The 12,083-nt window shown below is 58.2% G+C and overlaps 1 protein-coding gene across 3 annotated transcripts in view; it reads right to left on the minus strand.

Moving 5' to 3' along the window:
- Positions 1-401: 401 nt before the first annotated feature.
- ZFPM1 (zinc finger protein, FOG family member 1) overlaps positions 402-12,083 on the minus strand; it is a 79,123-nt gene continuing 67,441 nt past the window's right edge. The window contains exons 5-10 of one of the 3 annotated variants that reach the window (XM_066349249.1): positions 9,698-9,800; positions 7,596-7,796; positions 4,508-4,738; positions 4,157-4,252; positions 3,918-4,064; positions 402-3,783 (exon numbers count right to left, since the gene is read on the minus strand). In XM_066349249.1, coding sequence (XP_066205346.1) covers positions 2,003-3,783; positions 3,918-4,064; positions 4,157-4,252; positions 4,508-4,738; positions 7,596-7,796; positions 9,698-9,800 — 2,559 coding nt within the window. In that variant the 3' untranslated portion in view covers positions 402-2,002. Of the gene's footprint in view, positions 3,784-3,917; positions 4,065-4,156; positions 4,253-4,507; positions 4,742-7,595; positions 7,797-9,697; positions 9,801-12,083 lie in introns of all 3 variants that reach the window. The other 2 variants (XM_066349250.1, XM_066349248.1) reach the window with 2 other exon arrangements.

Raw genomic sequence — 12,083 nt, forward strand, 5'->3', positions numbered from 1 at the left:
CTTCCCTGGTGACAGTAGTTCAGGCCTCGGGCAGGGGTCAGGGTCAGCTCTGCCTGCTGAGCTAAGCTCTCAGAAGAGGCTGCAGGACCACTGAGCACATCCTCGCTCATCTTTACAGGTGCGAAAACTGAGGCTATTTTCTGTATGGCACAGTCTTCCATTCACATCTGCCCTCCTGTTCAGAGTCACTGTGTAGGGGTGGGGATGTGGCTCTTGAGGTGGGTGAAGATGCTAGATGCTGCTCTCCCCCCTCCTGCGAGTCTGTGTAGTTTCCCCCTTTTGAGCATCTGTTGCTCATAAGCCATATTCCTGGTGTTCCCCAGCATCTTTTTTAAAAATTTATTTTTAAACATACACACAGTAAAATTAACTTTGTTATGTTTAATTTCTTAAGAACAGTATGTGTTGCTGCCAGAGTATCTGTCTTCATTTGGTGATCTGGCTTAGAGGCACAGCTTCCTGAACTCTCCATGCAAATTAATTCAGAGCAATGCAAATAAGGAGGGCTGAGGGTCGTGCACCTCCCCCATGCCACCGCAGGAGGGCAGAGGCCAGGTTGGTCTTTTGGAGGACAGGCATCTACAAGAAAGGCAGCTTGGCTCCCATGGGACACTCCCCCAACCCTTTCCTAGAGCCCAGGCCCCCTGAGAGTGTGGGGACCCTGACTATCCGGGGGCCTTGGCCAAGTAACCCTGGTACTCAGGATTAACTCAGAGCAAGCAGAAGGGGTGTGTGTGTTTGGTTCTTGCCTGTGAATGATGCCATGGAGACTGCTCTTGTCCAAATACAGGCTTGTTAGCTTGTGAGGCTGAGTGGGAGGGAAATTTACCTTGAGCCTGGTGAGTCTGGGTGGGTGGCAGGAAGCACCTTTCAAAAAGCAGAGAAAGGTCAGAGTTCACGTTTATCCACTGCAAGCTGCTGAGTGAAAGTGTTTGCTACTTCAAACAAAGTTGGAAAAGACTGATGGTTCCTTTTCTAGCAGGGACACAAGGCTGGAAGGTACCCAGTTAACCAGTTGCCAAAAGTTAAGACCATGGCTAGACTTTTTGCTTGGGTGTGGCCTAGCATTGTCCAGTCCAGCTGCCGCAACAACCCCCACAGCTCCAATAGAGCAGACTGGGGGTGGGGTGCTCCTGTCCCTCACCTCCACTGCAGCCACCACAGGTACCAGGATTTGGTCCCCCTGGCCCCAGGGGTCACTGTGAATCTTGGTACCCTCTCCTGTCCAACTCTTCCTTGGTGCCTGTTGACTGCTCCTTCACTCCCACCAGGCTTGGTAAGAATAGGGCTTCATCTCCCCAAGATGTTCCCATCCCTGCAACCTTGGTGGCCTGTGACTGGGTGGGTGACAACCAGGTCCCATGACCAAGCAGGGTGGGAAGACTCATGGGTAGGATTAGCCCCCTCTTTTGGTATCTGGTGGCCAAACCAGACTTCTAGTTGGATTCTGGGGGGTGGAGTTGGGGTGGCAATAGTGGGCCTAGAAGGGAAGTGCCTGTTCTTCCTATGCCCCAAGTGGGTACAGACCAGCTGGCAGGGCAGCAGTTCTCAGTGTGTGTGCTGGCGTCAGACTGACCTGGAGCTCAGTTCAGCTCTTATGGCCACTAACTGTGTGACTGTGGCAGGGGGTCTGGTCACTCCAGACTCCACTGGAGTGGAGGGGGTGGTGGTGGGCCTCTAGGTGCTTGGTGCACAGAGCGCCCAAGATGTAGGCCTGTGTGCACCCCCACCCAGCAGGGCCCTTTGCTGAGAGAACTAGGCTGCTCCACCACTCTATTCATCAAACTGAACTTCTTTATTAAGTGCCAAGGGTCCAGGTGGGTGCTGCCACCTGCAGCCCCCTCTGCTGAGGCCTGTGCGTGGTGTGTTTCCCAGGAGCCAGAGCCACCAGCAGCCGAGGGGCTGGGGGTGATTCCATCTCCATAAGCAAAGGCAGGCAGGCCTGGCTCCTGGAGAGCAGCGGGGCGTGTGAAGCGGTCTCCCTCTGTAGTGTGGCTGCTGGTCACTTCACGTGCTCGGCGGCGTGCGAGGAACAGTAATACTTCTTGTGGGCGATGAAGGTGGACAGGCTGCTGAACTTGATGTTGCACAGGCGGCAGTACCTGTGATTGCCGTTGGGCAGGGGGGCCTGCGTCCCCTTGCTCGGGGTCTGGACGCCCTTGTCCAAGTGGGAAGGAGGTGTTGGTGGGGCAGGGGGCGGGCCAGGCCGGGGACTGCTGTCAGGGGGGCCGGTGGATGGCTCCTGGCCGTTAAGACCATCGCGAGGGGCGGTGGGCGAGGGCGTCCGGGCCTCTGCGCTGGGGCCGGGGCCAGCCAGGGGTTTGCCCAGCAGCAGGCCGTGCGCCTGGCGCAAGTGCTCGACGAGGTCCCCACGAACCAGGCCGTTCGGGGGGCAGTAGGGGCAAACGACGGCGGGATCCTCGGGGGCGCGCGGGCGACGCGGTGCGGCAGGGCAGGAGAACTTCTTGTGCGCTAGGTACGCCTCGAGGCTGTGGAAGCTCACGCGACAGGCCGTGCATTCGTGGTAGTCGGCCAGGGCCGGTAGCACGGTCGTGGGGCCAGGCAGAGTGGCAGAGGCCTGGCGCCTCGGCTTTTTGCTCAGATCGATGGGGCCTTCTGACGGGTCCGACCCGCTTCCGCTTCCGGGCCGCGGCGACGGCGAAGCAGAAGGCTCGGGAGCGTGACCCTGCGCGGACGGGGCGGGGACTGGCGCCGTTGGGGCGGGACTGGCCGCCTGCAGCTCGTAGAGCTTGCGGCGCCTGCGCGTGCGCACGGGTGGAGGTGCAGGCGCGGGGATGCCAGGGGTCCCTGGGTTAGCGGCAGGCGCCGGCCGGCGCGGCGGGGGGTCGTGGCGCGAGGCGCAGTAGTAGCGCTTGTGCACTGTGTAGGTCTCGTGGCGGCTGAAGCGAATGTTGCAGGCCTCACACAGCGTCCGGCGGGGGTCGTCGTCCTCGTCCGCCCCGCTGCCCGGGCTCGGGCTGCCCTCACTGCCCCGGCCGCCCGTCTCCGCCTCGGGCGTGGTTGCGCCCGCCGCCTGGTCCTCGCGCGCCCCGAGGCCTGGAGACGAGCTCGGAGCGTCGGGTTCTGCGGGCGTTGGGGCAGGGGGCGCGCGTGCAGGGGTGAGAGGCGCCTTGGGCCTGCGGGTTGGGGGCGCGTCGTCCGGCGCGCGACGGCCGGAGCAGTAGAGGCGCTTGTGCACGTAGAAGTTGCTGACGTTGTTGAAGGTGATGTCGCACTCAAAGCATGTAGCGCCCTTAGGGGCCCCCGCGAGTAGGTTAGTCGGCGCCCCCGCGCCCACCCCCACCTGCAGCCGGCTGTGCACCAGCTCGGACATCTTGGCCAGGATCTCTGAGGCTGGGGGCGCGGCGGGGAACTGTGGCAGGAAGAGCGCGCCTGGGCCCGGGCTGGAGCCTGGCGTGGGGCTGGGCAGCTCTGTCTTGACCCTGGCGAGTGCGGGGCTAGGCGGTGAGGGCGTCCGCGACGAAGGGGCTGTGGACCCTGGCTCCAAATCGGGCTCCTCCGTCGCCTCCACCTTGATGTTCTTGGGCGGCACTGGGGGCTCGCTGCTGCCCCCGTTTTGGGGGGCCGTTCTGGCCTCTCCATTGGTGGCCTCGGCCAGGGCTTTTCTGTCCAGTCTTGATGATGGGGTGGAGCCCAGGCCCAGGTCAGAGGAGGCCAGAGGGCCGTGCAGGGCCGTGTGCTGCTGGAAGCTGCCCAGACTGTCTGCAGGGAGATCCCAAGGGCCATACTTCAGGGCTGGAGCAGGACCTGCCTGGGCCAGACCTGAGGAGGGGGCAGGGCGGGAAGGGAGAGGAGGGCTGGGCTGAGGTAGTGGAGGGCCAAGGCTGAATTGACCACATGGCTATTTCATGGATCAGCACCCACCCCAGCCCTCAGAGGGGTCCCCTGGGACTCACCTGGAGGGAGCTTGGTGGAGGGGTGCCCAGCCCCTGGCGAGTAGATCTCAGCCTTGGAGCCCGGCTGGCAGACCATGTGGTTGGTCACCAGGTGGCTGTAGAGGATGTCCCTTGTGGTGGAGATAAAGCCACAGCTGTGGCAGACACCTGCAGATGGGCTGTGGTGTCAGGGCCCTGCAGCTGATGGGTTCCACAGACACCCCCTGGCCTGCCCTCTGCCCCCTTCTCATCCTACTTACCGCTCAGTGTGTCTGTGTGCACCTTGAGGTGCCGCTCGCAGTTGGCCTTGGTGGTGAAGGCCGACAGGCAGATGAGACACACGAAGGGGCGCTCGCCTGGAACACAGGGCCCAGTGAGGAGCCGTGACTTGGGCCATGTGTGGAGGGCTCTTCAAGCCTCCCAGGACCCCGGCCCGGGCCCAGCCCCGAGCTGACCATCTAGACAGCCACAGATGGGCTTCGTGCCCTGGGAGCTGTGGAAGGCTGTGTGGTATGGTGGGAGGACCCCACAGGCGCGTCTGTTGCCTGGGCGCAGTGGGCACGCACACGCTATCAAGCAGGCGGGGGTCCTGGGGGGGCATGGAGCCTCACCACTGTGGCTGCGCATGTGGATCTCCAGGGAGCTGGCACTGGGGCAGCTTTTACGGCACTGGGGGAAGGGGCAGACACGCTCGTTGGGGTACGGCTCCTTGGGCTTCTCGTCAACAGCAGCTGTGGCAGGAGAGCTGGCACTCTGGCGGCTGGCGCAGTAGTACAGGAGGTGAGCTTGCAGGTTCCGCTCGCTGCGGTACCAAATGCCGCAGTCCTTGCAGGGGAAGACATCTTCTGTGGGGGTAAGAGGTGGGGTTCTGGAAATGGGGGCCTCCTGCAACCCAGGGTGAGGGAAGTGAACTCTGCAAAGTGAGGGCTCAGCCTTGGCTTCCTCCAGCATCCTCCTGCTTTGAGCGGTGAGGTTTGTGACCTGGCTTTTCACTTCCCATCACTGCTGTTCTTTCTCATCTGTCCTTTTACAACCTGGGGTGCCCTCTCTATGGATTAACAGGATGCTTTGGCCTCATGAGGTGTTCATGGGAGGAGCATGAACAGGCTAGTGGACAACCACAGGAGTGAAATGGGTCTAGGACATGTTTGTGTCAGTTATTTGACAGAGATGACCATGTATAGGTGAAGAAGGTGGGCAAGTGTGTGCAGGTGCACATGTGCTGGCAAAGGGGCTGTGAGGGATGGTGTAGACCCTGGTGCTTGTGGAGGATGAAACACAGGTGCATGTGCATCAACAGGTGTGTGAGTGGCCAGGTGCACGAGTCCCCAAGCATTCAGGTACAAGGATGAGAACTGAATGTGGTTCTAGTGGCTTCTGGGATGGGAGTGGGCAGGAGGTGAGGCCAATAGCTGCAAGGAAGAGAAGCCCTTCCTGTTCCCCCATCATCCCCTGTGCAAGTCGATGGTTCCACATCAGTTACTGACTGAATGGTCACATTGCTGAATCCACCAAATTTACCCCAAATAAGATGCCTCTAATTTTTCAGTTTATAGGAGTTGGAATCGCAGGGCTGCTTTTGCCAGCAGGTGAGGATTTCTCTGATGGATGCTTCACCACTTCTCTGGTTCTCAGTGTGTCTTTATGGCAGAATTTAAAGGAATGTTCTGTTTGTTTCTGCCCCTGCTCTGTGGCCAGCTGCCTCTTGACTTAGGGGTGGAACGAGGGCCCCTGGGTTATCATCTGGTTTCTGCTTCTGCAGGTTTCCAGCCTGGCTTTTCCAGTGTTTGTTCTGGGTCTGTAGTAATTGCTCAGGTGCTCCTTCTCCACCCAGGAGTCAGCCAGGTTTCCCGCTCTTCCCACCTCTCAAGGAATTTAAGTACCTGTCTGTCTGGGTGAGGTGGCCACCCTCATGCCCCATACCTGCAGTTTTTTTGGGCGCTGTTCCCTTCCTACTATGTTTTTTCTGTTTTTCAAGTTCCTTTTCATTTAGGGGTTCAAGGTGGCTCTGTTCTCTCTCAGCTGAGGCCTTGAGCTGAGATGGGAACCTGAGGATATCCGTGGGTTTGTTTTTATGTTTGCAAGGTCAGTGCTGGGGACTTGGCTGCTGGCTGCTGGCTGGGGCCAGAGCCTCGGAGGCCCATTTAAGCCCTGGCCACAGTGACCCAGGGCTGACCACAGGTCATGTCCTGGGTGGGTGTAGCCAGGTAAACTGTACAAATACCTCTAGGCTGATATTACTGTTATCCCCATTTCACAGGTGAGAAAATTGAGGCTTAGAATGGTGGAGTCTCAAGAATTAAACTGGGACACAGCAGACCTCCCTTCCCCCAACTCTAGTGTCCACAGGTCCCGTCTTTTCCTGGGGTCTCATCCTGCCCCAGAGCTCCCCAGGGAGCTTATGGAACTCTGCCTGTGCCCTGAGCCCCAGCACACGTTCTCCAGCTGTCTGGAGTCAGGATGTTCAGAAGGGCTCTCCTCAGTGACTCCCCTGCCAGCAACAGACCTGACTGACATCCACCTACACAGCCACACCAAAGCTCACGGCCTCTTGCTTGCTGCTGCCTCCTTAGCTGGCCCAACCACAGCTTCCTGGTCCCTGTGGGCTCCAATGTCCCATCTGGCTCTTGTCTTAGCTGCATCCACTTGCATCAAGCCATCATTACCTTTGAGTTGCTCAAAAAGGTCACTTAAATTTTGCAACCCTACCGTTGCCATCTAGCAGCCAGGGCGATTTAAAAACTAAATTGGATCACACCCTTTGCTACTTAAAGCCTCTAGTGAGGCCTCATTGCTCTGAAGTGAAAGCCCGTTCTTGCCTGGAGCCACCCTAAGAGATTTGCCCTTTGCACACTTGCTGCACTGCCAGGCTCTAGCCACAGTGCCCATCTCCTGGGCCTCGGTAGATGACCACTCAGGTGCTCTTTCCTAGTGTGCAGACCCGAACCTGACTGTTCTCTGGTCTGAGCAGCTTTCCAAGGCACCCCAGTTAAAGTAGCCCCACCACTGTCTGACCTCGCTACAGCTTTCCCTCATAGGATATACCCTTGCCTGTGGCTGCTGCCACTACCTCCAAATAAGGCCACCTCTGTTATATCGTTGCCTCTGAAGGTGGGCTAGCACCCACCTCGGTGACTCTGGGACTTCCAAGGTGATGTTCAGTGTGATACTAAACAAGTATTTGTGGAATGAATGAATCCAATTTAATTCTCAGCAACTCTGAGGCTTAGTGTGTGCTGAGAATGTGTGTGTGTGTGTGTGGGGGCAGTACCAGTGTTAGTGGGCAGGGCCAAGGGCAAGCCACATCAGCAGAGGCTGAGAAACAGAAACCTGCTCTGCTCCCAAGGGGGAGGCATAGGCCCTACGCCTATGTGCAAGGCCTGGGCCCTAGGGACCCTGCTGCCTATGCCAGAGCTAGGCATATGCTGCTGCCCTGCCTCCCTGTCGGGGCTGCCCCATTACTCCCTGTGAGCCAACCATGTTGCTCTCATGCTGCCTGCAGCCTGGAACCCCAATTTCCCTCCTGGTACCCTACTTTCAAGCTCCTCGTGCATGTCTACTGCAGCATATCTCCTGCTCTGCTCAGATCCCAGGGGTCATGGATCTCTGTAGATCTTGAGCTGCTGAGCAGCCCCTGCAGCCCGGCGCCTGGGAACTGTGCTAGCCCTGTCATGCACCTGGTATGAGGGTGGTACTCACTGTTGATGACTGCTGTGGCGAGGATGGATGCCATACCGGCTTGCTGGGGCAGGAGCTGGATATCAGTGTGTGAGGGGGCCAGACACTCGGGCTCTGGTGGCTCCTTCTTCACAGGGGGGCTGTGGGGCTCGGCTACAAGGAACACACTCAGCAGTCCACCTGTTGGCACAGGCTTGGTGAGCCTGCACCAGAGGGCTCCATCTGCAGGGGTAAGGACACATGTGATGAGAGGGCCAGCAGCCCCAGGCCCATCACAGCAGCTCTGCCAAAACTCTTCTCATATCCTGAGCGCCTCATCTTAGAGACCAGAGTTTTGAAGCTCGGGGTGGATGATGGAGCCAAGGCTACACTTAGGGAGTGGCCATGCCTGGTTCACAGTTGTGGGTGGTTGGTTTCTACAAGTTGTTCTGCCTCCGTGGGGAAACTGGATGGTCCCCCAGGCCTGTCCAAGCCTTGGGCTTCCTTACCATGAGCCCATGGAGTAGGAAGGACCCAAGGGTGGCCAGTAATGCTGCCCTGTTTTCCAGGAGAGAGCTGGCTTGAGTGCCATTCAACACTGCTGGAGCACTGTTCCCGAGGTGGCCTGCAGGGGGCAGCCTTAGCCAACAGGACCCTGGTGGGCTGCTCAGCCATTTACCCCTGGTGTCCAGTACAAGGCCACTTCTCTAGCTGCAAGGACTCCTGTCCTGTCTGGGCAAATACGGGTGGCTGGAGCTCTGCTGACCAGGCCAGGAGGAAGGGTGGCCAGACAGCGCTAACTGGCCCTTGACCTGGCTGGGTGTGTAATCTCATGGTTGACTAGTTGCTGCCAGTACCCAGTCCTCCAGCTGCTTTCTGGTCCCTAGAGTATCCCTTGGTGGGGATGTGGGGCCAGGGTTCTTTCCCCACTGTGAATGGGGAAATTGAGGTGCAGAGGGTGAAGCACTGGGCATGGGGTTGACAGCAGGGCAGCATGGAAAGCCCAGGTCTGCAGATGCTGAGCCAGCACACATTCTGCATCCCTGGCAGGCCCTGACAGCTCCCAGGTGGGTAGGGGCCAGGCTGAGGAGCTGGTCACAGGGCTGCTGCCTGTCTCCAAAGGCCTTTGGCTGTCCGGAAACCAGAGCCACCCTCAGGATGGAGCTTTGCTCCATTGGGATGTTCAGCTGAATGTGCTGTGTGCTCAGGACATGGTGGTGAGGGTGACCCCCCCCCCCCAGGACATTTTAGCAAAGCAGACCACTCCCTTGCAGGGGAACGAGGTGGGTTTCCTATGGTCAGTAGGTACATACCCTTCCTGGGAGGCCATTTGGCAAATGGCTCTTGTTTATAGAAGTTGTCTCTTGTCTGTCTCCACATCCTCTCATAGGACCTGAGCTTCCTATCTATAATGGGTGGGGAGGTCCATACCGCATTGACACCCTGGACCTCACACACTGGAAAGGCCCTGCAGTACTTTTCTTAAAGGATTTTTTTTTTTTTTTTTTTACAGAGGAGAGGGAGAGACAGAGAGAGAGAAGGGGGGAGGAGCTGGAAGCATCAACTCCCATATGTGCCTTGACCAGGCAATCCCAGGGTTTTGAACCAGCGACCTCAGCATTTCCAGGTCGACGCTTTATCCACTGCGCCACCACAGGTCAGGCCCCTGCAGTACTTTTCTTAAGAATAAGATCACCCAGGGCAGACAGGGCTGTGATGACAGAAGCCCCTGCATCTGAGTGGCCTAAACTTTGAATTGAGAAGGTGAGGGGGGAAAGGACCCCATTTTGCTCTCCCTCCTCCATACCCTCACCCTCCTTCCAGAAGGTGCAGGGAGGTAGGAGTGGGCCAGAATGTCCTGCTGACACCCATTGCTGGGCCCCTAGTCTCATCTGGGTGCCTCCACTGCCCTTGCAGTATCCTAGAGGCCCTGAGAGTGGTCCTGGCTTCCTAAGACCCTGCTCCCACTTCCAGGGTAGACATTTGTCCAGCTCCAGATGGGCATTAATCAGGGTGCTAGGGATGTGGTGGCCAGTCCCTTGGTCTGGCCCAGAGCAGGCCAGTTTCCCTTTAAGAGCCAGCCCAGGGAGAGCCAAAGGACCTCCACCTTCCGGAAGGCGGAGAGGGAAGTGCCAGATACCAACCCTTCCTGTGGATCTCCACATTTGCCTCGGCCTTCATCAGGGTCTGGGGCAGTGTCCTCAACCAGCAGGCCTCATCCTCCAGCAGCAGGGTCAGGGCCGGGCTCTGGTGGGGGGTGAGGGGGTAGAAAGGAGAGGTTAATAAGGACACAGCATGGGAAGAGCCCAGTTGGGGGTTTCCCACAGCGCATGTGGTGAGAAGCTCAAGAGACCACCTGGTGGGATGTCTGGAACAGGCCCAAATACTCTGCTGGTGATACCTTTCAGGGGTCAGATGCTTGGAAACTGAGGTCCAGAGAGATTAAACAACATATCCAAGGTCAAGCCAGCCAGTGTAAGAGGGCATTTGTACCCAGACCTGTGTTTTCTCCTTAACTGCCCTGCCCCATATCTTAGCAGGTTGCTGGGTGCTGAGTTCATCAACTCCATCGGGCACATGGGCTGCACCAGGCACAGAGTCCTCCCACTTGGGCTCCAGGGCCTCTGTGGGGCAAGGCAAAGATAGGTCTTGAGGAGACGGCAGGTCCTGAGGAGAGGGGCTTCCGTGTCCTCCCAGAGAGTGGGCACCCTCCCCATGGCAGGGCAGGCCTACTTATGTTTAGACCACCTTGGGGCGGCCAGAACGTGGCTCACAGAACGTGAGCCCAGCAGCTCACTGAAGTCCCCAGGCAGCACAATGTCCTCATATTGAGACTGGCTCAGTACCTGGCCCCGTTCTGTGGCTCCGAGAGACCAGCCCCTTGCCCACCCAGCCTCGGATCAGCCTGGAGAGCAGGCAGTGTCTTTCTCCCATCTCACAGGTAGGGAAAGAGGGATGGAGAGGGAGGGAGGGGGTGGACAGTTTGCACTGGTGCCCTGCCCAGCAATGTTTTGTCTCCCAGCTGGGTCTGCGAGCTGGCCTTTGCAGCATCCAGAAGGAAAGAGTGCTCTGGGTTAGACCCTCAGGGTTGCTGCCTGCTGGGCCTCGGAGGGGGGTGACCTGATTTCTGGAGCCCTGCAGAGCAGAGGAAACAGGTCCCCTGTCCCAGTGCATCCTGGTGCCTGGATATGGCTAGCTGGGGATGGGCTGCCACAGCCCCATTCTGGCCCAGCTCATGGTTACACACAGGGTTGTGGTGCAGACCCATGGCTGGCTGGCGGGCAGGGCAGGACCGTGGCCCTTGTTGCCAGAGGAAGTTGAGATGACCGCTGCTACCCTTTGGGCCTCAGCCCTAGAACTGGACCCTGGTTCTGGGCTCCTCTGCCTGGAGGTCCCCAAACTCAGCAGTTGAGTCCTGTATGGAAAAGTATGGCGCACATCAACATTTGGGTATTTCTTATTTTATGCAAATAAATGCTTTTTACTTAGAAACTTTGTGCATCAGGACCATTACCTGAAGAACCAATGTCACTTGCTGTCACCTGGAAAAGCTACTACCTAGATGGCATTGGTTTTGTGCACCCTATGGACAAGGTGCTGCCATGGTGGGACAGCCAGGGCAGGGGATGGTGTGTGGGGTATCCTTTGACGGGTTCTGGCCACCTCCCTGCCAGGTCCGAGCCCATGGCACTTTCCTGGGCTTTGGCTGTGGGGACCACGAGGCTCCAGAGCTGGGCATTGGGGTCCAGTCCAGGTTTGACCTCCCCCACTGTGACCTTGGGCAAGGCACTGCTTCTCAGCATCCCCCTTCACCACCTCTGCATCTTGTCCCTATCCTGTGGCAGACTGGGGGACCCAGTGAGATGAGGCCAGTGTACTGGGCACTCCTGGTAACAACTCCCAGCCGAGTCGGCACCATGGTCAGCGGAACAGCTGTGTGGCTCAGTCATGGACTGGGAGAGCTGGCCAGTGGGTGAGAAAGGGCCTCACCCGTCCCAGTACCACACAGCCCTCCCTAGGCCTTGGCATCTCTCTGCAAACGGGTGATGTCCCTCCTAATTGGAGCCGTGGCCTGAGCCTGCATGCTTGCTCTGGACCCATCCTTGTTCTGTGCCTACTTGCAGGGGATGTCTTATCCTCGGCTCTGTGGCTTAGTTTCCCGTAGGGCATTGAGAAGAAGCAATCTGTGTGAAGACCTCCTTTGGAATAGCACCAGTCTGGTGTGTGACTAGCACGTGACAAACAAGCCCCTACCACCAACATCCTTGTTTTTACATTCCATTTGGCCAGCAGGACACACCAGGCAGGGGCTGGGTCTTTAGGTCCAGCAGGCTGGTGTCCACTGGGGCATTGGGACAGCAATTGCTAAATGTCAACTTGGGGTAAGCATCTCCACCAAGGAGCTTGCTTTGGGGCAGGTTGGTGGCAGGTGGTTCCCTGCTTTTAAGAGACACCTGGTGATTCTGACACTGCAGAGCAGGGGGCAGGAGCTGGATGCCACCTGGGGGTCCCTACTGGTTGGGAGGTCTG

The sequence above is a fragment of the Saccopteryx leptura genome, chromosome 9 (assembly GCF_036850995.1).
Source record: "Saccopteryx leptura isolate mSacLep1 chromosome 9, mSacLep1_pri_phased_curated, whole genome shotgun sequence".
Taxonomy (NCBI): Eukaryota; Metazoa; Chordata; class Mammalia; order Chiroptera; family Emballonuridae; genus Saccopteryx; species Saccopteryx leptura.